Here is a 27,221-nt window from a genome sequence, read left to right on the forward strand (position 1 = left end):
TAAAGTATCAGCCTGAAATATGGGAGAACTGGGTTCAATTCCTGGGTTGGGACGATCCCCTGGAGAAGGAGATGGCTACCCACTCCAGTATTCTGGCCTGGAGAATTCCAAGGACAGTGGAGCCTGGCAGGCTACAGTCCCTGGAGTCACAAAGAGTCAGACATGACTGAGTGACTTTCACTTTCACTTCAAGGTATCTCACAGGCTACTGCCAACCCAACTACAGATGATTTTATGAGCAAGTGCTCAAGATCACCACTTAAAGGGATGAAGCAAATAACCAAAGCCATAAACCAAAGTGCATGAAGAGGCTGAGAACTCTCGTGAGGTTTCTAAAGCCAAGTGATGCCCAGCAGTTTCTAAATCAGAAGGATATGACTACAGAGTTGGCGGAGGGAATGGCTCCCATGCTGCCCTGAAACTGGCTGTAACCTCAGCTCTGGGCAGCATTTTCAAAGCCATTGATTCATCCAGGACTGACCTGTGGCATCTTTTTCTTACTGCTGCATCACCCTTTCCTTCCTCACCCACTTCACACCTCAGTTCTTGTTATCTTAAGGTTCTCACCAAGGTCTGCTCTCTACTCCACAAACAGGCTCATACACAGCACTAACGTACCCCAATCTCAGTCCGTGTAACCACAGACTCCTGCCTCCAAATCACCTGGCCTGCCTGAAACAACATGGATTCCCTGGACCCACCACATAGCGACTGAGTTAGAATTTCCCAGAGCTAGCCACTTTCACTTTTCACTTTCATGCATTGGAGAAGGAAATGGCAACCCACTCCAGTGTTCTTGCCTGCAGAATCCCAGGGACGGGGGAGCCTGGTGGGCTGCCGTCTATGGGGTCGCACAGAGTCGGACACGACTGAAGCGACTTAGCAACAGCAGCAGCAGCAGCCTTGGGGCATTTATACCTCAAACAAGTTCCCCAGGTCATTCTGATGTATTTAGAAATCACTGTTTTCAGCAATAAAATCTGATCTGCAATGGCTGAAATACAGATATTCCTTGATTAGTCTTTGGAAACTATTTCCTTTATTTAGCTGCAACTTATTCTAGGCTTCCAGTTTTAACCCACTAAAATGATTAACCGGGGACTTTCAAAGACAGGACAGATGGTGGACCAGATGCTTGGAGTGGTTAGAGATAAGTGGAGGGACTTTCTCAGTCCTGCCCTGAGGTCACTGTGGTTCTGTCCCACATGTTGCCAATAACAACACCGGTCTACCAGTTTGGGGCAGATTTCAAGAGAACTCAAGAGGTGGAAGAGCTCGTCAATAAAGATAAACATTCCAAAAATTACCCAAGGTGCTGTCTGAATTCAGGGTAAGGAAAAAACACAAATCTCCATTTTCCCATTTTACTTTGGGTGAGGTTCTGGCTATCCAAAAAGTCACTTTTGCTGAGAGTTACCATATGGAGGTTAGAACTTGATATCAGGACAGAGTGAAAGCCAGTTCATGGAGCCTCCAAGCTCCATTATATCACTAGAGCCTAACATTGTTGTTGGCAGAGAAGACATGCTCAAAAGTATTTTGGAAGTGAAAGAATGAATGGATGGATGGGTGGGTGGGTGGATCGGGGGTGGATGGATGGTGGTGGTAGTGGGTTAACTGAGAGGGAGAGGTGAAACAGTGAGGAGAGATTTCACTTCTTACTGTATGTTTCTATGGTGGTGAGATTAGGAAAAGTTTTACATTCTATATGTTTTGCAGATTTTGAAAAAAATGTTTTAAAGCACTCTGTAAAAAACGAGGATATGAAAATCACACCGAAATTAAGAGTTTTTCTTTCTTTCCTTTCGGTGATTGAGAGGGCTTTGCAGGCTTCTTAAGGAATTCATGAGCACAGAGAAACAAAGGTTATGGATTGAATTGATTATAATGGTAATTACAATATAATAACAATATTGTGCCTGCAAGCGTGCTAAGTCACTTTAGTCATGTCTAACTCTTTGCGACCCTGTGGACTGTAGCCCACCAGATTCCTCTGTCCGGATTCTCCAGGCAAGATTACTGGAGTGGGTTGCCATGCCCTCCTCCAGAGGATCTTTCTGATCCAGGAATTGGACCCACATCTCCTTTGCCTCATGCAGACAGATTCTTACTGCTGGGCCACCAGTTAAGAGAAAGTCGCTCAGTCATGCCCAACTCTTTGTGACCCTATAGACTATACAGTGAACTGAACTGAGACTATACAGTCCGTGGAATTCTCCAGACCAGAGCACTAGAGTGGGTAGCCTTTCCCTTCTCCAGGGGATCTTCCCAACTCAGGGACTGAACCCAGTTCTCCTGCCTTGCAGGCAGATTCTGTACCAGCTGAGCCACAAGAGAAGCCCCCTGAGCCACCAGGAAGCCCTAATGACAATACGAGTTCATGTAAAATGCTTAGCCAGGTCCCAGCACACAGGAACCGCTCCACAACTATTTGTCACAATTTCACTCAATTCTCACAGCAACCCTATGATGTGGATTCTATGATCAATCTATCTCGCAGGTCAAGATGAGGAGTGCAGAGTGCATCTAACTTGCCTAACGTCACTCAGCTCATAAGAGGAAGATCCCAGGTTCAAACAGAAGTTGAGTTTACTAACAGTTTTCTATAATTCCCATTACTAAGGCCATGCAACACTGGGCAAGCTAACCAGTGTGCATGGTTTTCTCATCTGGAAAATGAGGTTCACCAAAGTGCCTATTTTGGGTAGGTCTTCAGTTCAGTTCAGTCGCTCAGTCGTGTCCAACTCTTTGTGACCCCATGAATCGCAGCACGCCAGGCCTCCCTGTCCATCACCAACTCCCAGAGCCTGCTCAAACTCGTGTTCATCACATCCATGATGCCATCCAATCATCTCATCCTCTGTTGTCCCTTCTCCTCCTGCCTTCAATCTTTCTCAGCGTCAAGGTCTTTTCCAATGAGTCAGTTCTTCGTATCAGGTGGCCAAAGTATTGGAGTTTCAGCTTCACCATCAGTCCTTCCAATGAATATTCAGGACTGATTTCCTTTAGGATGGATGGGTTGGATCTCCTTGCAGTCCAAGGGACTCTCAAGAGTCTTCTCCAACACCACAATTCAAAAGCATGAATTCTTCAGCACTCAGCTTTCTTTATAGTCCAACTCTCACATCTATACATGACTACTGGAAAAACCATAGTTTTGACTAGACAGACCTTTGTTGGTAAAGTAATGTCTCTGCTTTTTAATATGGTGTCTAAGATGGTCATAGCTTTTCTTCAAAGGAGCAAGCATCTTTTAATTTCATGGCTGCATTCACCATCTGCAGTGATCTTGGAGCCCAAAAATAAAGTCTCTCACTGTTTCCATTGTTTCCCCATCTATTCCCCATGAAGTGATGGGACCAGAGGCCATGATCTTAGTTTTCTGAATGTTGAGTTTTAAGCCAACTTTTTCACTCTCCTCTTTCACTTTCATCAAGAAGCTCTTCAGTTCTTCTTCGCTTTCTGCCATAAGAGGGTTGTCATCTGTGTATCTGAGGTTACTGATATTTCTCCCAGCAATCTTGATTCCAGCTTGTGCTTCATCCAGCCTGGCATTTCTCATGATGTACTCTGCATATAAGTTAAATAAGCAGGGTAACAATATACAGCCTTGACGTACTCCTTTTCCTGTTTGGAACCAGTCTGTTCCATGTCCAGTTCTAACTGCTGCTTCTTGATGAGCATACAGATTTCTCAGCAGGCAGGTCAGGTGGTCTAGTATTCCCATCTCTTTAAGAATCTTCCATAGTTTGTTGTGATCCACACAGTCAAAAGCTTTGGTGTAGTCAATAAAGCAGAAGTAGATGTTTTCCTTGAACTTTCTCACTTTTTCAATGATCCAGCAGATGTTGGCAATTTGATCTCTGGTTCCTCTGCCTTTTCTAAATCCAGCTTGAACATCTGGAAGTTCCCGGTTCACGTACTGTTAAAGCCTGGCTTGGAGAATTTTCAGCTTTACTTTGCTAGATGAGTACAATTGTGCAGTAGTTTGAACATTTTTGGGCATTGCCTTTCTTTGGGATTGGAATGAAAACTGACCTTTCCCAGTCCTGTGACCACTGCTGAGTTTTCCAGATTTGTCGGCATATTGAGTGCAGCACTTTCACTAGGTCTTATTGTGACAAATAGAAGAGTCAACGCGTGTAAAATTCTGGAACAGTATTAGGCATGTAGCAGGAATTTGGAAAATCTTAGTTATGACCTAAAATAATGATTATAATAATTATTACCTTCTCAATAATAGATACAGGAAAGTAATTGAAAAAGTGCTGAATATATAGCAAGAATTTAATAATTCTGTTATTAATTTAATATCCTAGTGGCTCAGACAGTAAAGGATCTGCTTGCAATGCAGAAGACACGGGTTCCATCCCTGGGTCAGGAAGATCCCCTGGAGAAGGAAATGGCAACCCACTCCAGTGTTCTTGCTTGAGAAATCCCAGGGACAGAGGAGCCTGGCGGGCTACAGTCCAAGGGGTCACAAAGAGTTGGACACGACTGAGTGACTAACACATCACACGCTAGCATTGTTAGATTAATAGCAATCTCCTCAATGATGCTTTGTGCTATTATTACTACTCTTTTCTAAAATTTTGAAACAACTCTTTATTTTACATCAGAGTATAGCCGATTAGCAATGTTGTGACAGTTTCAGAGAGAGAGCAAAGGGACTCAGCCATACATGTACATACATGCATTCTCCTGCAAACTCCCCTCCCATCCAGGCTGTCACACAACACTGAGAAGAATTCCCGGTGTATACAGTAGGACCTTGTTGGTTATTCATTTTAAATACAACAATGTGTACAGGTCTGTCCCAAAGTCTCTAACCATCTCTTGCCCCCATTCTTCCCCCTGGGAACCACAAGTTCATTCTCTAAGGCTGTGAGTCTGTTTCTGTTTTGTAAATAAGTTCAATTGTATCATTTCTTCTTAGATCCCACATATAACGGATGTCATATGATATTTCTCCTTTTCCGTCTGACTTACTTCACTCAGCGTGACAATCCCTAGATCCAACCATATTACTACATATGGCATTATTTCATTCTCCTTAATGGCTAATATTCCATTGTGCATATGTCCGTATCTTCTTTGCTCATTCACCTGTCAATGGACATTTAGGTTGCTTCCATGTCTCGGCTACTGTAAGCAGTGCTGCAATGAACATTGGGGTGCATGTATCCTATCGGATCACGTTTTGGGGGGGCATATGGCCAGGAGGGGGATTGTAGGGCCATATGGCAGCACTAATTTGTTTTTAAACTATTATTACTATTCTTACTATCGCATAGAGAAGACTACAAAAGAACTCTGATGATTTAAGCTTTGAGGGTGTCAGATAAGATGTGGTTGGCTGTTTTATCCAGAACCTTCTTATACACATCATTATCAATTGCTGGCAAGGCAGCTGAAGAATGAAATAAATATGTAGGATTGACATCTCACGTCATATTACACCCTCCAGACTGTTGGGCTGGATGTGGTAATCAAACAGCTGTCAGAAACCATTCCACAGGCCTTGCTCCTGACTCACAATTGCTCTTCATCTCCAGGGATATGATGTTAAATCTTTAGGAGTTTTGGTTTCAGTGAAGAGGAAACATTTTGATCCACACCCACTCCATCCCTGGGAAGAAGGGAGGATACACTTTTTCCCATGACTCATTTGATTTCCTAGAAGATTCTTCCTGCTTCAGGGGCTCAGTGGAAATGACACTGGCATGGATGAAGGAAGGAATTTTCATACACAACCCACATCATGGGCATCATAGTAAAGAAAACTGAGCTGCATATTTACAGTGAGGGTGATCACCCTGCTAGGAATTCTAGGAAGTAAAGGCAGATCTTTAATGTTTAAAACTAAGAGGCCTGTTCTGCTTTGCATATTCAGTTCAGTTCAGTCACTCAGTCATGTGCGACTCTTTGCGACACCATGAATCGCAGCACGCCAGGCCTCCCTGTCCATCATCAACTGCCGGAGTCTACCCAGACCCATGTCCATTGAGTCGGTGATGCCATCTAAGCATCTCATCCTCTGTCGTCCCCTTCTCCTCCCGCCTTCTGTTTTTCCCAACATCAGGGTCTTTTCTAATGAGTCAGCTCTTTGCATCAGGTGGCCAAAGTATTGGAGTTCAGCATCAGTCCTTCCAATGAACACCCAGGACTGATCTCCTTTAGGATGGACTGGCTGGATCTCCTTGCAGTCCAAGGGACTCTCAAGAGTCTTCTCCAACACCACAGTTCAAAAGCATCAATTCTTCAGCACTTAGCTTTCTTTATAGTCCAGCTCTCACACCCATACATGACTACTGGAAAAAACTATAGCTTTGACTAGATAGACCCAAAGCCTTTCACTGTGTGGATCACAATAAACTGTGGAAAATTCTGAAGGAGATAGGAATACCAGACCACCTGACCTGCCTCCTGAGAAACCTGTATGCAGGTCAGGAAGCAACAGTTAGAACTGGACATGGAACAACAGACTGGTTCCAAATAGGAAAAGGAGTACATCAAGGCTGTATATTGTTACCCTGCTTGTTTAACTTATATGCAGAGTACATCATGAGAAATGGTGGGCTGGAGGAAGCTTTGCATATTGCCATTTATTAAACTCTCAGCAAGCTCAGAATGGATTCAAAAGACAGAAGACTATTTTTTTTTGGCCGTGTGCATGTGGGATCTTAGTTCCCCAACCAGGGATCGAGCCTACGCCCTCTGCATTGGAAGCACGGTGCCTTAATCACTGGACTACCAGAGAAGTCCTTAAAAGATATTTTAAAATATTTTTACAGCATGACATTGTGTGTGACTTTAAATCTTCACACAAAAGAAATATTTAGAAATCCAGCCTTGCCTGGGAAGTTGAAGAATCAATACAATAATTGAAAAGAACACACTATTGTATGAGAATCTTTTCCGTGTTTCCAAAGTCAATAAAGCAATGATTAGAACAGACCAGAACTATTAAATATGCTTCATAAAGTCATGAGGAACATCTTCTTGATCTGAGACCCTGGGGCTTTTAGCTAGCCCACTTGTTCCTGAAGTTTTAGTAGGAATTTACTACAGGCACATCACTGTGCTTGGTGATAAAATACAAGTTGGGAACAGACTTTGCCCTTGTAATGTGGGAAGTAAGGGCCAAGAAAAGGAAGGAGAGATGAAGCAGATGGAATTTCAGGGGAAGGAAAGTGGAGGAGGATTGGGGAGGCAGGTGCAGGGGACTGGAGCAGGCAGAGTGAAGGACTCTGTAACCCAGAATTCCCGCGGCAAACAGAACACACACATCGTTTGGTCTAAGAGCGGTTTTACTTTATTCCCAGGTAGACATACAGGACCATCATAGGGACCTGAAATGAATACATGTAAAAATCGTTCTATCTGGTAGATAGTGAACACGAGAAATTTCCAGTAACTGGAGGTGACACAGATCCCTTGTGAAGGAGAAGAAGCTGATGCTGTCCTGGCCCACCCTAGACTTCAGAACCACTGACCATAAACACACATGAGATGAAGTGGAGACAATACCACTCACATGATTCAAACAACAACAAAACCCCCACCCATGTACACACCAAAGACACTGATATCGGTATAAACACCGGCTCCTCTTCTCCCTGGCTATATAATCTTAGGCAAGTTAATTTACCTCCTTGAACCTCAGTTGCCTTTTCTGTCAATTGGGAACCATAACACCGTCTTTGCAGGGTTGTGGGGATTACACTTGAGAGGCATGAAGCACTCTCATGACTCTTGGCAGATAAAAGGAAAACCATAAAGATCATGGTGATCATGACAATGTTAAAGAATCAAGATTGAGTATCTTTGGACCACAGCTTTCTCTACCGTAAAACCAGAGGGTGGAACCAGATTTCCAAGAGCACTTAATCCTGGGTGATGGCACTTTTTCTTGCATGGCCTGAGAACTGCCTCTTTTATTTATTTATTTATTCATTTTCTGTATGAGTCATGAGAACCCAGATCTAAGAGGCATTTCATTTTGGACACCAGAATACTGGAGAAGTGATTCTTCCACACACCCTGGGTCATGCCACATCCTTGGGATCTTGGCCCTATCTTAGTATAGTGTATCCTGATATTGCTCAGATTCACTATTACTGAGCGATATTTCCAGCTTGTCTGGTTTTTGGTTTTTTTGGTTTTGTGTATATGTATGTGTTCTTTTCCTCCAGGGCAGAGATGGGTGAACTTTTTATGCAAGGGGTCAAACAGTAAACTTTTTAGGCTTTGCGGCTTACGCAGTCTTGGTCACAACTACTCAACTCTGCCTCTTAGCACAAAAGCAACCCTAGACAGTACATGAGCGAATAGGTAGGATGGGTCCCAACAAAACTATTTATGGGCACTGAGTATGAATTTTGCATAACCATGTGTTGTGATTATTAATATTCTAGATTTTTTCAGCAAAATAATAACAGAACCCATTCTTAACTCACAGGCCACACAAAACAAATGGCAGATAAGATCTGGCCCACAGGCTTCACAGTTTTCCTGCTCATTATCTATGGAAAGTTCCAAAAAAGAGAGTTCCATTCCTGTTTTTCAAAGTCTTTCCAGAGAAATCTTTCCTTGATTCATGCCTACTCACTCTTTCCTGCTAGGAGGGTTCAGGGTCCTTTGGAGACCCCACGACCACCTCACACCCCCACCACAATAATGTAAGAACAGACCCACTTACCACATGATCATGATCACTAACTTCATTACAATTTCATTCAAAATGTTGAAGAATTCCACCATCAACTTGGCCTGCTCGCCCATCTTCCCCATGGCAATGCCAAAAGCAATGAAAAACCCTATCAGACCTGTTGGGTGAATCACAGAACACAAAAGGACAAATGAGAAAATACGTGTTTTCTTCTTGTTCGTAACCATCCCCTGTGTATGCAGCCATATTCTCACCACCAGCTACCCTATGAATTAAGCATTAAAAGACAGAAGTATTATGTCCCGCACTGAAAATACCTTTCCCCTGCATAATTATGGCTTTCCTGACTATTTTCCACATGAGCAAGTTGAACTATAAGCAGGTTAGTTCCTTGGAGAAAATGAATTCATTTTCATTCCAAACTAAAAAGTACTCTCTTCTCTCTCCCCTCTGCCCCTCACTTATGAAGTCATGTGTAAGCAGATTCCATTAGTAGATAGATTAACGAAGAAAGGCTTGTTGGGACTTGGGGATTATCATGTAAACCTTGGAGCCAATATTAGAAGAGTAGAGACCAATTAGCCAATTCAGTCTTTGCCAGGGTTATGTCTATATTAGTTTGGTGTTCTCCCAAATTAATGCATAGTTGGTATATGTTTCACTCTAGGAAAATCCTAAACATGAAATTATTTTTCTATTGCTTATTTGAGAAGGAGGAAGAAACCTTGAAAAATCAAAGGGAAAGCAATGAGAAATCCAAAACAGCTGGGAAACCCCAGATGACCCAGTTTGTTTGGATTTAACCTGTTATTTACTAATTCATCATCATTTTTTCCATGGTCCAAACGGTTAGAACACTTTCTTTTTTATTGCGTGTGCTTTTTTTTTCCCAGGATCATAAAACTAGAATATACTCTTTGTTATTTCCTAGCCCCTTGGCCCTCTTCTCCTTTTACTTGATGTCACTTGACTCCCATCTAAGTGCAGCCCCACCCCAGCTCCCAGGGTCGATCTAATCCCAGGCCAGGAGGGTCAGGGGAACCCTGTCCCCACCTCTTGATGTCAGCATCAAATTGCACTAAGTCCTGGACTAAGACCAACCGCCAACCTTGGATCTTATTTCTGTGTTGCCTTTGCCTCATTCTCTGAGTATCTGTCCTAGAAACCTGCCTGATATGTTAGTTCCTCCAAGGCAAGACCCAGCTTTTCTCTCCCCAGAAAATTCTCTCTGCCATCACTCCCTCCACCCCTCTTCCTCAGCATCTCACCCTGGAGTCTCACCCAGACTCTCCTAGTGTCTGGGGTGTGCTCCATGGCTAACAGATGTCCCCATACTGCCTGTGGTGGGTGGGGTGTCTCTGGATTTCTGATAACCAGTCATCATGTGCCCCTCAACTACCAATCTGTGATTGCCAATCTCGGGGCTCCAATGCTAATGACTTGCATGGACTATAAACCAATGTCATTGTTCCCTTGGCAACAGGCCCTTGCTTGCCCATCTGACTTATTTTCTGCCCTGCAGTATGGGCCATCCACTCTTCCCTTTCTCCCCTTCCTCTTCCCTACACCTACTTTGTTTTTGGCAGACTTTATTTCTAGCCCCTCCCTATTATATCCAGTTTCCTATAGTGTCCATTTATGCCCACAGTCTTGAGCCATATCAAGGTAAATGATAGCATTATGATTTGATTCTCTTAGGGGAAAATTCTTTCTGTCCAAACTTCTGAATTTACCTTTTACATAGTTACCTAAACCATTCACTTCTCATACCAAGTATATATCAACCCAGATTGTTCAACTATCCTTTGCTGGACCCTCTCTTCTTCAGAAAAAAGAATCTAGCTCTTGCACTGAAATTCTTAATCCATGATATTTAATATTTCCCCTTTTCAGCTCTTAGCCAGAAAGACTAACTAGTGACTTACAAGTCAGTTTTGGCCATAAACACAAAGGCTTAATGAGAATTAGTGTGACCTAGAATTAGAGTGACCTAGTTCTGCAGTAACAGAAGAAATCAAATTTAGGCTCATCTCAAACCCACAGAGAGGAGTTTTCTAGGTGTGTGGTAAGTGATAATCTGTGAATATCATGGCTGAGAATAGCTAGTGTCACGTCGTTAATTCCATCTGGAAATTCGAAGAGAAAATGCCCAAGGTCTCAAGGTCCCAAAGAACTAAAATAAAATAGCATCCCTGGCAGGGTCAGCAGAAACTGTCCATCTCCATGAGTATAAGAGAGAGAGATGTTGAAAGGAGTAATCTCTCACAGGAGTTGACTTAAGTGGTTGGGATTGAATTGAAGTGAAGCCCAGAGTAGTCTGGAGGTTTGGGGAGTAGAGAAATGAGTCTTTCAAGAAGTGGGAGGCTGGAACCGGAGTTTTTATCTTCACAATTGCAATGCTTGATCCTCGGGACTTTCCAAAGCCAAAAAACAACCAAAAACCAAAAAAAAAAAAGCCACCACCTCTGCCTTGGAAGACCATGGAAAGAACCTGATTTCAGCCATGATTTGTAAATGGGAAGTTTCTCAACCGTCTAACTTCCCTTAGCTCTCCAGGGCCTCAATCTGCACTTAGAAACTCATGGCCAGCCTGTCATTTCCCTCTGTGAACAGTGCTTCATTGAACTCACTCACTGGAACAGCCAGGGTTTCATTTGAACAAAGCCCTCTTAGACTTGGTCACTGGGGTTGAGTGAGTCCTGAATGGTGTTGAAACTCCCCAGTACAGCCAAAGGTCATGTGACTTCCCAGAATCCACCAAGACCCTGGAAATGACCACAAAAAGTCTTCTGAATGATTCACTCCAGAGCCCTGACCCCGTTACTCATGGCCACAGTACAAAACGGTGGGGCCGCATTGACCGTGGGTCATGGGGGGACGAGGGGAGTTGGGAATGCCTGAAAGGGTCACAGATGTCTGGACAGTGGCAAAGAAGAGCCACTCAAGGTTGGACGCGGAGGGTGTTTGCAAATCCTTCTCCTCAGAGGAACTCTCCCACTTTCTCCTTCCTCCTCTCGCCTCCCACTGATTGTCAACAATATTTATTGATCTTCTGTTGCCTGGTAACCTGGTCTGCTTATCTCTTCCCTCACTCTCATTTCCTGCCAGGTCAAAGAAAAAGACACTTTTTAGTGGTGGGGCAATCTTGCTGAGTCAACCATCTGGACGAGTAAGGAGTAGGGTTACCAAATTGAGAAGAAAAAAAGGACTCCCAGATGAAATCTGAATTTCAGATAAAGAATGCATTTTTTTAAATACAAGTATATCCGGTGCAATATTTGGGACATAACCCTTTAACACTATCTGTTGTTTATCTGAAATTCACATGAAATGGGTACCCTGTACATTATCTGACACCCCTACCAAAGAGACAAGGGCATTTGATCTCTTAGATGACAAAGCGAACTCAATCTTTTCTAAAGAGCTCTCATTCAAATCCTTAGAAAGCTCGCTCTGCATGGATCGGCATATTTCTTCTAAACAGATTTCCCATTTCTCGTACCTTATGACCAGATGCCCCTCTGTCTTGGCTTGGGGACACCATTCTAGCAGGGTTATGGTGGGGAGAATGGACCCGGGGTGGCTGGGGAGTAAACTGAGTGGGGAGTATCCTCTGGGGGTTTTTCCTACTGAGCAGCTCACCTTTAATGATGAGAGCCGCTCGCATGATAAAGCACAGGGCACGTACCGCTGGGCCCACATGCACAATCTCATTGAATCCTCGCAATGATCTACAAGAGAAATGCCAACTCCATGCCCACTTTACAGATAATCTCGAGACACAGAGGAATCTGTCCACAATTAGATAATCAGTGAATGGTCCATAAGGGATCCAAACAGGATCCAAACTGGTCTAACTGCAGAGTCCAAGAACCCCCGTGATGGCATGCTCAGAAGGTTCCACACTTGGGGAAACGGCTCCCTGGAATCCCAGAAAGTTAAAACAAAAGCTTCTCCTTTTGAGAAGCTCCTTTAAGCACCAAGGCCAACACTTTCCACTTCTAAAAGCACTGCCTTTGTTTACAGACTGTGAGGACTGGGGCGGGACAAGCTCCTATGCCTACACAGTCCTGGGACTCACACAAGGGTGGCTAGAAGAGAAAGAAATGAAACACTTGGATGTGTAACCTCATGAAATGGAGAGTCAGAGAAAGTGACTGGCCAACACCAGGCAGAAAGTCGGGGGAAGTGCCCCGTGAGAGTCAGTCCCTTCTCCTCCTCCGACTCCAGTCCCCACACCCCTACGTGGTATTGCTCCTGCCGTCTCCCCTGCCCTTGTCTCAACTCAATCCCAGTTACCCTCAAATCACTCCCCAGAGAAAGCCAATTGCTCCACCTACAGGACAGCAGGGCGACTGGCTTTCTGAGAAGGAAACCGGGATGCCCGGGTGCTGCACTGCTGGGAAGGCCGGCCATGTGACCTCAGCAGAGGTGTCTCCTGCAAGGAGATGAAGACAAGGGTACTCACCTAAGACGTTCATGCCGTCCTTGAACTCCAGGCCCTTCTTGATGACCACCTGGGTCTCCTCCGGAGCCTCGGTCACAGTCTCATTCAACAGCGAGAGGACAGCGTTGGTGGAATTGCTGTCCTCGTCTGATGGGGGGGCCACCAGGACTTTCTTCGTCACTGTTTGAATCTAATGGGATGGGGGAAAAGAACATAAAGATGAGACGCTGTTAAAATCACCAAAATCCTAGCCAATTATGTGTTTTTAAATTCCTAATATGTCAAAAATAAGAAATGTCATAAATGAGATTATAAAATTGGGGAATTTGACAGAGTGATGCTTTAAGGCACAAATATAGGTGAGAAATGGCTGTCCTCATCCCATGGTAGGGACGGGATTTATAACATTCTCTTATAATTACTATAAGCAGTATGGTCAGTAACGGGACACAAGCTTTGAGAGAAGGGACGCCTGTCTGCTTCTTTCATTCCCAGGGAGACAATATCAAATATGAAACCCAGTTGGCTGACCTGCTGGCCCCTGTGATGGGTCCTGGATCTGGCCAGGAATAGGAGGGTGACAGTCTTGGTGGGGGTCAGATCAGCACCCCATGACTCACACGATTTGCTTCTCTCTGCCTGGTTTCCGTCACATGGAGTCTTCACAGACCCACTCTCATGTGGGTTCCTCCCAGAGCCTGGCTCTGCTGGGGATTTCCATCCGGCTGCCAGATGTGCTAGCCAGCAGCAGCCACCACAGCAGGGAGGTGTGAGGTGGGAAGACAGCCTCTCCTTCCGGGCAATGATACCAAGACTTGCTCCATGTTCCCCAAGCATCTCTGGGCCAACAGTCCCCTAAGAAGCTCTCAGGCTGTTCCTCAACATCTGGGGCAGCCATCCTATTTTCAAAGGTGCCAGGCATTCTGCATGCTGTGAAAATGCAATGTCTGAGCCCAGAGAATCACTACCTCCCTGGGCATGAAAATAGAAATGTCAGTGCCGGCACGTAGTAGGCAACAGATGGCTGAAGCCTGAATAGATACGGAAGAAGAGGCATGGAGAAGTCAAGTGACTCGTCAGATGTCATAGAGTTATTGGGACTTCAGCTCAGATGCACTGACCACCCCCGAGTTCTTTCACCACCTGTGCTGCCTGCTAAACTATATGGACACAATCCTCCAGCAGCTGAGCCCACGGGAAAGCAAGGCTGAACAGATCGGCTCTCCTAACTGGGAGAGAGAAGTACAGCGTACACGCCCTGGGGTGAGGCAGTGCTCTGTGTTCCAACCTGGCCACGTGGACTTGTGCTGGGAGAGGAGCAGGCCGGCTGAGTGGGAGCAGGCAGCTCACAGCCCCCTTGGCCTGGGCAATGACGACCCAAAGGGAGAATGCAGGGGGGATCTGAAGGGACGCCTCCATGGACAACAAAGTTGTGTGCCTGGGAACAAAGTGAGGACCATAGCCAAATACAGGCCTACCCTGAGAAGGCTAAAAAAGCTAAAGCTCAAAGGAGTAGTGGCCACGTGTGTGCTCAGTCACGTCAGTCTTGTCCGACTCTTTGAGACCCCGTGGACCGTAGCCTGCCAGGCGCCTCTGTCCACAGGATTCTCCAGGCAAGATTACTGGAGTGGGTTGCCATTCCCTTCTCCAGGGGATATTCCTGATCCAGGGATCAAACCCATGTCTCTCGAGTCTCCTGCATTGGCAGGCGGATTCTTTACCACTAGTGCCACCACGGCCATCGGCCTGAATGAATGGTGGCCTCCAGGATCAGGCGGCCAGGTATACCATGTTCATGCGACATCTTTCTATCTCTTATGTCAACAGGAGCCCCTCAGGACTCACAGGGCTGAGTAACTAACCCTAGGACAGAGAGCTAGTAGTTACTAAGCAGGATTCAAAATGAGTTCTGTTGACTCCAAAATATAGCTCCCAAAGAGCACAGGTGAGTGGCTTGAGCTGCAGGCCAGGCGCTAGGGATGCTACCACTGAGATGGGGTTCTCTGCCTTTCTTTCTGGCAATGCCATGTCACCGTCTAAGCGTTCCCTGTCTTCCAACCCTCTTCAAGACTCTCCTAAGCCCTTGGGATTGCCCGTGGGTTAAGCTCCCTTTCCTCTGGGCTGCCTGGAGACTGGCCTATGAAATCTGCACCCTCCCTCAGCCTGAGGTAAAATATTCCACATGATTTTTTTTTTTTTTCCCAGTAGTCCTAACCCAAAGGGACCATGTCCTTGGGCTTCGCTGGAGGATGAAGAGCTTACTCCTCGTGTGAATTTTGACAGTGGAGGGGTGGATCCAGGGCCGGGCGGGGCAGGGAATGGCCTGATCCTCTATTCTGGTGCTGCCCCCGGGGCCCCCAGTGCCCTTTGCCCAGGGCAGCAACATGCAGAGATTGCCCATCGACCAGACAGCTCAGGAAGCATGAGCATGGCTGCACCACAGAACTCTCCTCTAGCTCACATCCACAGCTCCGGGGGCCTGCCTGCTTCTCAGTCCTGCCCCAGTCACTCAGACGAAAGAGGCTCCTTCTTGCATGGAATGTGGTCGTGATCGGGTACCAGAGTGAAGCCCAAATCTGTCCCTCTCCCCTCCCTCCGATACTGTTCCCATCCCTGGTCTCCTACCGGCTCAGCCTCCAGCTGCTCCAGCTCCAGGGAGCTCTTTCCAAAAGGTTAAGAATAGACTTGGCACCTGGTTGTGTCCACTGCCCCAGAGCCAGCAAGCTCGTTTTTCTAAACAGGCTGGCTGAGGGGCAGGGGCAATAGAGAGAGGGTACCCAGAAGCACCCCTTCCCTAGCCTGTTTCATTCTCTTTTTTTAACCTATTACTGTTTGCAGGACAAAGAATGTTTTTCTTGTCTTAAATGTATTTATTCATGGCTGCACTGGGTCTTCATCGCTTTCTCTAGCTGCGGTGAGTGGGGGCTCCTCTTCTTTGGGGCGTGAGGGCTTCTCGTGGCAGTGGCTTCCTTTGTTGTGAAGCACAGGCTCTAGGTTACGCAGGCTTCAGTAGTTGCAGTACACGGACTCAGCAGTCACGGCGCATGGGCTCAGCCACTGCATGGCACATGGAATCTTCCCGGACCAGGGACCACACCCAAGTCCCCTGCACTGCCAGGCGGGCTCCCACCCACTGCACCATCAGGGAAGTCCCCTAGTTGGTTTCTAGTCACTCCCCACTCAACTTCTCCTGCCTGGGATGTTTCCTTTAATATAGTTCCTTGCTACAAGTGCATCCAAAGTGGCCTTGGAAAGCAGAGACCATATTCCAGGTTTATCCAGAGTGCACTGGCTCAGCAGTGGGTGGCAATGGCACCTTGAGGGCAGCTGGGAATGTAGACGTCTCTTCTCTGTAACCTGTTTCTTAAATTTATTCTTCTTAAATTTATTCTTCTGTGAGTCACTGGAAATGGCTGAAGGAGGTTCCTTGGTTCTAGTTTACTTCCAACCAGGGCTAATGGGAACTGAGGTATATTCTAACCTAAACTAACTTTGGGTCTAGACAACAGGCTGGTTGTCTGTTGAGGGGGGTCTGGGCAGCTGACTCAGTCGATTTACTTGAGAGAGGCTAGGATTTGGGACCCGGGACCTGGGACCCTTTGCTGCCATGCTTGTATCGGGGCAAATGTCTCCTCAAGCAACAGTAAAAAGAAGACTAAAAACAACTGCACACATGCACAGTTGAGGCAAATTATGAACAACATAATGCAAAAAGACCCAAAACCCAACTGCCACTCCTGAGGTTTCTGGAACAAAAGCAGGGTACCAGGCACAACGCCTGCACACAGCACCACCAAGGGAGTGGGCAGACCACCCAAGGCACCCTACTGGCCTAACCCCTGGACCACCCTACCCTCACCCAATTTAAGGGACCAGCTTGTCCTGCACCCCTACACTCCCCGCACCCCCCCCCCCCCCACATTCAGGGGCACATTCACACACACATTCAGGGACAGAGCAAGAGGAGCTGTTCCTTGTTCTCACTTCCTCCAGCTGCAGCCTGAGGTCAAATAAAGCCTTGCCTACATTTCTCGTCTGACCTCTTATCATTTTCTAGAGTCTAAGAACTCTGGCCGGTAACGTACCCAGCAGAATCAATAGGTTTTAAAAATTGTGTGTTAAAAAAACAGATACGCGTGTACGCCGTTGGTAGGAGTATATATTGCTACAAATTTTGTAGGACCTTTTTTATAACATCAGCAAATTCAAAATATCAACTCTTTGGCAGGGCATGTTTTGCTTCTAGAATTTATCCTTTAGAAATACTACACAACCACAGGAAAAGAGACGACACTAAAACACTGTTAAACAAGAAAGTAGAATGTAGCACCATCTGTATGATGCAACATTCCCAGATTGATATTTTTTTATTTTATACATACATACACAACATATATGTGACAAATATATATACATATATATATATTTATATTTATAGGAGGAAACATGAGTCGCCTAGGGAAGGAACGTGGGGACTTGAATTTTTACTTTATGTGCATTCAAAAATTTCTTTAAATTTCTACAAGCCTCATGTGTTACTTTGTTGTTGTTTTTTAATTTTTATTTTTACTTTATTTTACTTTACAATACTGTGTTGGTTTTGCCATACATTGACATGAATCCACCATGGTCATGTGTTACTTTGACAAACACCCTCAAGTATTAATTTGATGAATACCCAATTACTGGGCCCGTTCTGGAGATTCTGATTCTGTAGAACATAAATAAGCATTTTGAAATGGACCACACGTGGTTTTGTTACATTGCTAAGATCGAGAACCACTGGGTACTCTAGAGGGTTGTGGGCAAGGGTGATAAAAATGTGTCTGTGGATGATACAGAGAGAAGAACCAAGAAGAAGAAAAAGAGACAAACAGGAAAAAGGAGAAGAGAGATTCCAGAGCTAAATGCTATTAAGTGTACTGCAAAAGAAATGGAAGTTAAGAAAAAAAGACTAAGGGACTCCTATACGAAAATTCTGCCCCAGAGGATCCCCCACACTTAGGCAGAGACATAAATATGAAAAAAATTATTACCCACAGCTGGTTTGCTGAAATAGCCTCAAAGTTATCACCTTCATAACTTAGGAGTTTGGAGAAGCAAGACTATCAGAACTCTGGGTTACCTGCTGAAAACAGGCTTGAACAAGGTTTTCAGGGAAGAGATTCCGAATAAGGTCCAAAAAGGCATCTAAGCTGGACACTTCATCATTCTTCTTCCCAGGCCCCAGTTGCTTCTTGAGTTTGGGGTTGCCTGGGTGGATGGCCAGGACAAGGATGACCCCCAACACCGCGGCAATGATGGTTGTGGACATGTAGTACACCATAGCTCTTGTGCCTAAGCGGCCGCTGGCTTTAGCATCCAGGCCTGACAACCCTGGACAGAAAAAGAAATCCAGAAGGATTAGTTCCATTATCTCCCTGTTACTTGCCTCTGTCTGCATACCTATAGCTTCCCCAGGTGCTAGGTGGTAGAGAATCCACCTGCAATGCAGGGGACCTGGGTTTGATCCCAAGGTTGGGAAGATTCCCTGGAGAAGAAAATGGCAACCCACTCCACTATTCTTGCCTGGAGAATCCCCATGGACAGAGGAGCCTGACGGCCTACAGTCCACGGGGTCGCGAACAGTCGGACACGACTGAAGCTACTTGGCATACATACCTATAAACAACCCTGGGCTTTGTATTACTCAAATGTATTAATGGTTAATTAAACCTCCTTCAACTGAATATTTGGTCAATGCCACAGTTTACAATTCAATTTTCCAAGGATATTTTTGAGATCCTAGAGGGTGGCGCTAGTGGTAAAAAATCTGCCTGCCAATGCAGGAGATGCAAGAGACATAATTCTATCCTTGCGTCAGGAAGATCCCTTGGAGGAAATGGCAACCCACTCCAGTATTCTTGCCTGGAAAATCCCATGGACAGAGGAGCCTGGTGGGCTGCAGTCCACGGGGGTCATAAGAGTCAGACACAACGGAGCAACTGATCACACACACACAGGGAACTGTGAAGAGCTGGAGAACATCTGGTCCAGGGTTTATAAACTGGTTGGTGACAAAATTTTTTTTTCAGCCTGTGATAGTGAAAGTTGAATGCTCTATTCAATTTTTGATTCTGAGATTATGTCCTTCCCACTTCTTAGGTATTAAGAAATCCTTTCCTTATGAAGTGGTGATGCTGGTACATTTTAGGTTTTTTGGTTTGTTTGAAGGTCCTCACTTAGGGAAATAAAAGGTTGGTAGCCCTATGTATTCAAAATCTCTTTTGAATACATTACGGGTCACAAAATCCAAAGTCTGGGAAAGTGGAAGTGGTTCTAGCACAGCCCTATCACTCCTCTCAGATGAAGCCTGATGGAGACCACGTTGTCTGACCTTGTATAGGGACGTGAGAACACATGTACAAAACACCCAGCATGGGTGGAAGCTCCATCTAATTCTCAGAAGCTTCTCTGATGGTTAGCAGAAACTCCAAGAAGTCACAAAAACTCCAGCCTTCACTGGGTTTTTTTCCAGTAGTTTCTTCAGTTTTTCTATTTCCTGGTTTCAGTTCCTGCTTTTACTAGACTGAGACGTGCAACTTTTACTGCGGATCAGTCTTTTGGCCATGCAGGAGGAGACTATTATTGACATTAACTTTTCTGAATGAAGCTGACCCATATATGACCTATTTGTTCTTTCAATCAATCTGAAGTCTAAGTATAGCTAATGGAAATGAAACTTCCTTACTGGGTTGGCTAATGTACAATCTATTAAACAGGCATGGAGAACAAATTTCTCTGATTTCAAAAGGAGCTTTTAAAGTAAAATATAGCTTCACGCAGTCTGAGGCTGAATGCTAAGACCTTCCTGACACCGAGTGCCAGCTCTTTCCCTCACTGGATTCATTGGCCAACCAGCTATGAGACTGTAGCAGCTGAATCTTTTGGAGTCACCAGAGCTCCACTACATTCATAAAGTGGGTGGTCTAGAACAGATTTCTCAAGATCACCCAGCCTGTTGGTCCCCCAGATACAAACCAAATCCCAGTTCTTCATCCCTAACCCAGAGCTTAGTCTCTAACATTCAACAATTTCAACAACATTTGAGTAATATTTGGTAAGGAGGAAACTACCTGTATAAGCCCAGGGAGGGGAAAAAATAAAATTCTTTCAAATGAAACAACTCTTTGAGCCAAAACACAAGTAGACATGAACTACACATTGAGGGAATCTTTCTTCTGAAACACTCCAAGAGTTTCATATCTAGTATTCCATTCATCGTTAATAACCACTTCCCTCTACATGCAACTAAATATTAAAGAAAAAACTACTTTTTCTATTGTTTTTCTTTATTTGTCAGTTTCTGAAGGCTATGGTTTTTCCTGTGGTCATGTATGGCTGTGAGAGTTGGACTGTGAAGAAGGCTGAGCACCGAAGAATTGATGCTTTTGAACGGTGTTGTTGGAGAAGACTCTTGAGAGTCCCTTGGACTGCAAGGAGATCCAACCAGTCCATTCTGAAGGAGATCAGCCCTGGGATTTCTTTGGAAGGAATGATGCTAAAGCTGAAGCTCCAGTACTTTGGCCACCTCATGAGAAGAGTTGACTCATTGGAAAAGACTCTGATGCTGGGAGGGATTGGGGGCAGGAGGAGAAGGGGACGACAGAGGATGAGATGGCTGGATGTCATCACGGACTTCATGGACGTGAGTCTGAGTGAACTCCAGGAGACGGTGATGGACAGGGAGGCCTGGCATGCTTCAATTCATGGGGTCACAAAGAGTCGGACATGACTGAGCGACTGAACTGAACTGAACTGAACTGAACAAATACAATTTAGAAAATGAGAAAAGTGTACATTGAAAATTAAAATCTCTAGAGATGATCACTTTTAACATGTGGCTATTTCCTTTTTATCCTCTGTTGCTACACAGACAGATGGACTGACCAAACTCTTTTTCTCAGGGTTGCTTATTTCAGTTTTGTGGGCTTCCCTAGTGGCTCAGACAGTAAAGCATCTGTCTCCAATGTGGGAGACCTGGGTTTGATCCCTGGGTTGGGAAGATCTCCTGGAGAAGGAAATGGCAATCCACTCCAGAACTATTGCCTGGAAAATCTCATGGACAGAAGAGCCTGGTAGGCTACAGTCCATGGGGTCACAAAGAGTCAGACATGACTGAGAGATTTCACTTTCACTTTCATTTCAGTTTTAGAGTTAGGAAAATCAAGACTCTGAAGAGAAATGACACAGAAGATGATCAGATTCATTGATTCAACCAAATTGAGATTTTATGGTCAGTCCAAAAGCTAGAGCAAGAGTATGACCCACTGTGACCCGGTGCCAGAAAAGTGGTCTTACCTGTGATTAAACTGGAGATGATGAGAGGGAGAATGAGCATTTTCAGCATCCTCATGAGTATATCCCCTGGGAAGGCTATTAACATAACCACATCTGGGTGGATAGGAGATGCCAAGCGAAGAAGTCCTCCACATACTGCCCCCAGGATGACACCTATAAGGAAGGAGAAAAAATATGAATATATTTTTTGCCCTCATCAAATGAATAGCTCTAGGGATATAGTTCAATAACATTAACTTTTCTCGTACCTCTCTATTATCAGATGATGACTAACACATAACAAAAATACCATTAGAAAAGTGAAGTTAATTTTGTTGACTTGTGGAAAAATGTTTTCTATCTCCAACTCTTCTAAAAAGCCACACTGGAAGAGTCAAGAAGAGCCTTCTGAAGGCTTTGTGGGAAATATAACCTGGCAACTTGATCCCAATTTCTTTAGGATATCATCCACTTTCAGAGTCAGAGATTGTCAGTAGAAATAACCCACAACGTCAGATATGCTTCTCTTCCCAGCCTAGGCTGGGTACATGCCACGGTGTCTAATATATTTCTTATCTTTGTTACTGAATATCAGACAAAAGGAACATTTACGTGACCAAAGTGGCATTAATTTTCTTTTTTCTACTTCCAGTCATTTCCCCATGGCTCATCCTCAAAGAGCTTTGTCTTTGACTTCTATGTCCTGATACATAATCTTGAAACATGTTGATCTTAAGGGAGATGAAGGAGGGTGTCTAAAAATATAAGATTTGGGAGGAAACAATTTGAGCAGAAATGCTACCAGGAGCCTTTCGCTTTGCATACTCAAGGATTCCACAACAAAACCTTGGATCACTCCAAACTGGTAGCTAACATAAGCGACCCTTGTGGAAACCACAAATGGGATTATAAGCATGACTAGAGTCAGGGAGAGAGGCAGGGGCGTCCTAGGTATATGGCTATGGAATTAACTCCAGAGATGCAAAGAGAGTAAGTAACACGGCCAGAAATCTGGTATTTTTTTCTTCACAAGTGAAGAGCACACTTTTTTAAAACTCAGGATGAATGAAATTTCACCCCTTCTGTGGAGGGTAACCCTTGGAACACCCTACCACATCTGCGGTTTTCTTCTATTAAGTGAACTGAGCTGGGGCAAATGTTCACTCCTGACTGTAGTCCACTGACATCCAAGAAGACTGACTCAAAGGAGAAGGCGTTTCAGTACAAGAAACTGCCATTTCCCCCATTTTCAATAAATCCTGGTTGAAAACCCAAGGCCAAGTCTATATCAACAGTCACACAAAAAATACAACCAGCACCTGGGTGAGACCTGAAGCAGAGGAGCAAGACTTCTGAGGTGGAGCTGGAGCAGATCAAAGCTTCAGGACAAGCCTCTTCCACACTGACCTTGTTAGCTACTGTGCTAACTGAATCTAAGTTAATGAGGTGCATGGAGTATGTGAATCCTTGGAGTCTTGGTGAGGTTTTGGCAACTGTTGCCTTTATCAAGATGCAGGTACTTCTCTTAATGTGGAATACTGATCATCTGCTTTGGAATCACCTAGAAGGTTTAAGGGGCTTCCCCAGTGGCTTAGTGGTAAAGAATCCGCCTGCCATGCCCAAGGTATAGGAGATGTGGGTTGGATCCCTGGGTGAGGAAGATCCCCTGGAGGAGAGCATGGCAACCCACTCCAGTATTCTTGCCTGGAAAATCCCATGGACAGAGGAGCCTGGTGGGCTACTGTCCATATTGTCACAAAGGGCTGGACATGAGTGAAGCAGCTGAGCACACACACACACACATATGCACAGAAGGCTTAAGATGCAGATTCCAACGTCTCATGCAAATGGCCCACAGCACAGTCTGTGAGCAGGACCCAGGAATCTGCATGCTCATTTATCCACAGAAACTGGTCATGCTCACTGGAATCTGAGATCCACTAGAACCCCAAGGAGGAAAACATGGCTGGGGCAGGTGAAAGGGAAAAGAGTCTCACTGAGGCAGCTGTGCCAGGGCAAAGGTGGGGTTAGGCAGCACGTGTGGCTTGCTTTCTGGGTTAGAGTGCCTGCTGCCAGAAGCAGCTTCCACACAGAGCCAGGAGAGACCCAGGGCGGAGGAGTGGGCGGGGCCACCTGTCTCCTACCGAACACAGTCAGGGTGAGCAGGAGGTTCTTCCCCAGCTTGTCGCACAAGCGCAGCCCCAGATGCCGTGGCTTTGGCTCCTCCGCACTCAGGTGGCTGTCGTGCATCCGTACTTCCACCTGCTTGGGCATGTTGTTGGCACTGAAACAGAAGTGAAGGCAGTGGTTAGAGTCTGCTGGGCACTGCCCCTCTGCAGTTTGAGGGGCTCAGGATATAGGAGGTGAAACAGCCTCCCCGGGCACAGCTGGGATTCTGGAATCACTGGCAGGGAAATAAAAAGTCAAAGAAACTCAGGGTGCCCTGAATGTTAGTTCACCTGTAAGCAGGACACACCAAATGCCAACAAGCTAAGTGTGTTTATCCCTGTTATCTTGAATCATCGCACGAAAGGCAGTGGAAGGTTCTCCCAAGAGTCCCATGGTAACTCTCCAAGGCAAGTGTCCCTGCCCCATTTCACAGAGAGTAATTTGCCCAGATATGTCTGGCTCCAAAATCTGAGCCCTTTCATTTTTGTATCAAGAACAAAAAGATGACTTCTTAATCATCTAAGGTCAGGAAAGTAACAGCCTGAGTCACTGCTAAATTAAATGCCTCTGAGCTCCAGTCTTCCCCATCCTGGGCATGGAAAACTCAGACATGCTAGTAGTCCAAGTTCTACCTCTCTTTTGGAAAAGGTGATTTTTCTAGTTTTAAAAAAAAATGATTCCATTGTGGTTTTTAAAAGGTCACTTGCATTATCGGGACTCCTCTGAGCTGCCCAAGAGTCATGCTCCTCAGTGTCAAAGGAGCATCTCTTTAAGCAGCCTGTGATTGCCACCAACTGCAGATGCATCCCAGTCCTCTTCCAGAAAAGCCCCACGTGAACCCAAGCTCTGCTAAGTCAGCCATCAAAGACTCTGCCAGGACAATGAGTAGATTGTCTCTTTTTTCCAGCTATGTTATTTCCTGGGCCAATAAGATTTCAAGTTTAAGCTTGGGGACCAACACAGGGAGGCCAATTTTTTTTTTTTTACTTTGACATTTTAGGATATTTCTGTTAGCTGTCATTTAACAACTACCATCATGTGACCAAAAAAAAACCAAACCGATCTTTAACACCTTGAAAGACAAGTCACAGTCTCTGAATAAACAACTATTTCCAGGTGGCACTAGTGGTAAAGAACCTGCCTGACGATGCAGGTAGACCCTAAGAGATGCCAGTTCGATCCCTGGGTTGGGAAGATCCCCTGGAGGAGGGCATGGCAACCCACCCCAGTATTCTTGCCTGGAGAATCCCATGGTCAGAGGAGCCTGGTGGCCTGTGGTCCATAGGGTCACAAAGAGCTGGACATGACTGATTCACCTTAGCACACATGTGTTTCTTCAAGATAAACAGGTGTCACCCTTACCCAGATATTCCCACCACAGACTGGAGAGACATTCCTTTGCAGGCCAGTGGTTTGAAATCACTGGTTATACTGGAAATAGTGTGGATTTTGGAATCAGAGAGCCTGGGTTGAAATCATGACTCTATCACTTGCTAGCTGTGTGGTTTATAGAAAGAAGGGCTTGGGACTTCCCTGGTGGTCCAGTGATTAATAATCTGCCTTCCAGCTCAGGGGGAATGGGTTTGATCCCTGGTTGGGGAATTAAGATCCCATGTGCCATGAGGCGACCAAGTCCACATACCGAAACTACTGAGCCCAGGGTCTCAACTAGAGAGCCTGTGTACTGCAAACTACAGAGCTGAGGCACTCTGGAGCCCGCAGACCACAACTGGAGAGAAGCCCGTGTGGCTGCAAGGAAGAGTCCTCGAACTGTTAACTAACACCTGACATACCCATAAATAAAGAAATGTTCTCTAAAAAAAAAAAAAAGAAAAAGGAAAGAAAGGCTGGAGGCCTACCTTGTGGAAGTTAAACATGATGATGTATGTCAGGCAGCCAGTACAAGTGGTTCCTTTCTCCAGAGAATATTCATGACAAGTGTGACATTTAACTTAGGGGACCCATGCAGTTGCACCACCATTCAAGACACCATTAGGGACATATAGCCATACGGTTTCCATAGTGTAGTGGTTATCACGTTTGCCTAACATGTGAAAAGTCCCCAGTTCAAAACTCGGCGGAAACAATCTTTGGAGAAGGAAACAGCAACCCACTCCAGTACTCTTGCCTGGAAAATCCTGTGGAGAGAGGAGCCTGGTGGCTACAGTCCATGGGGTGGCAAAGAGTTGGACACGACTGAGCGACTTCTCTTTGTTTCTTTCAAGATACCAAGCTTAGCTTCTGGACTCTCAGAGTCAAGACCAGGGACCCAATACAATGACTTACTTTTTCTTAACAAGCTGTTTAATGTACTTGCTTCTAAAATATTTTAAAATTAGGAGTAATGTAGCAAGGTCTGGTAGAACACTCAGATGAAAACATTAGTCAAAAGAAAAGCATCTTCGTCTTCTTGCAGCTGCTGCTGCTGCTAAGTCGCTTCAGTCATGTCTGACTCTGTGCGACCCCATAGACGGCAGCCCACCAGGCTCCCCCATCCCTGGGATTCTCCATGCAGGAACACTGGAGTGGGTTGCCATTGCCTTCGGAGGAGCCTGGTAGGCTGCAGTCCCTGGGGTCGCGAAGAGTCAGATACGACTGAGCGATTTCACTTTTTTTCACTTTTCACTTAGTCTTCCTACAGTGGTCTACTTTTCTACTCATCTAGTTAGTTTGCGGGCACCCCCAACTATCTGGCATGTGTGTATGTTAATGATCACTCAGGCAGTCTAAAGAAAACATGGCAGGAAGTTCACTGCAAGCAGAGAAGGGGCTGTCTGACCAGCAAGCAGTAAAGACCATTTCCTCCCACCACCAAATAAAACAGACAGAAAAGTTCTTTTTACAGCACAGCAGGGAAAATGATCAAAACGATCTTTTTAACATGTATGGACCATATTTCCATGCTTGCATTAGGATCTTTTTATATTTTTAAACACTTCTCTAGCCAATAATCTGAAGCTGTAAACCGGGAAATTGCCAATAATAATGGCGGCCGTACGTGTTCTGAAATGGTGAATGCATTCATTAGCCAGCCCTTGGCAAAATACTCTATGAGCGCCTCGAGAGCGTAATCCCCTGCCTTCTGTTTCATTTGAAGCCCTCCTGCCACTGAAGTTAGAATCATGGTTGGTATTTCAGTGAGACTATCAAATATTTAAACCAGACATTCTGGCAAGATCCATATGACATAATGAAAGCGTCAAGCATCAAAACAGCCACGTCCAAGTAAAAACACACAAATATTAGGTTAACGTCCACACCCCATCAAGCAGTGTGGTTGGATGCCTGTTGGCCACCCTTCTGAGTTGCACAAAATCTCTATTTGTTTAATGATTTGTCTTTTAAGCCATGGCAAAACATCCCTGAAGCCCCGAATCTACACAGCCACATCAAAGTAGCAGCATCAAAATCCCATGAACCCACAAGTATTTACTGAGAGGATGCCTGCGACTTGCCCACTTGGAATTAAACATGTGCTCCAGGCTTGGAGGAGCTTCTAACATCTGCGTGCAGAAAATCATCGTTAAAGTGCATCAGGGCCTCTGCTTGCCTCTGGGGATGCACGGAGTCTGCCAAGAACTCTTTGTAAAAATCCTTGACAAGTCTAAGTGATCC

General features: G+C 45.2%; 1 protein-coding gene across 1 annotated transcript in view; it reads right to left on the minus strand.

The window, feature by feature from the left end:
- SLC1A2 (solute carrier family 1 member 2) overlaps positions 1-27,221 on the minus strand; it is a 139,106-nt gene that overhangs the window by 33,620 nt on the left and 78,265 nt on the right. The window contains exons 2-6 of the mRNA XM_052652606.1: positions 23,582-23,721; positions 21,459-21,611; positions 18,244-18,494; positions 13,140-13,308; positions 8,702-8,828 (exon numbers count right to left, since the gene is read on the minus strand). Of these exons, the coding sequence (XP_052508566.1) occupies positions 8,702-8,828; positions 13,140-13,308; positions 18,244-18,494; positions 21,459-21,611; positions 23,582-23,721 (840 nt within the window). The remainder of the gene's footprint in view (positions 1-8,701; positions 8,829-13,139; positions 13,309-18,243; positions 18,495-21,458; positions 21,612-23,581; positions 23,722-27,221) is intronic.

The sequence above is a fragment of the Budorcas taxicolor genome, chromosome 15 (genome assembly GCF_023091745.1).
Source record: "Budorcas taxicolor isolate Tak-1 chromosome 15, Takin1.1, whole genome shotgun sequence".
NCBI lineage: Eukaryota > Metazoa > Chordata > Mammalia > Artiodactyla > Bovidae > Budorcas > Budorcas taxicolor.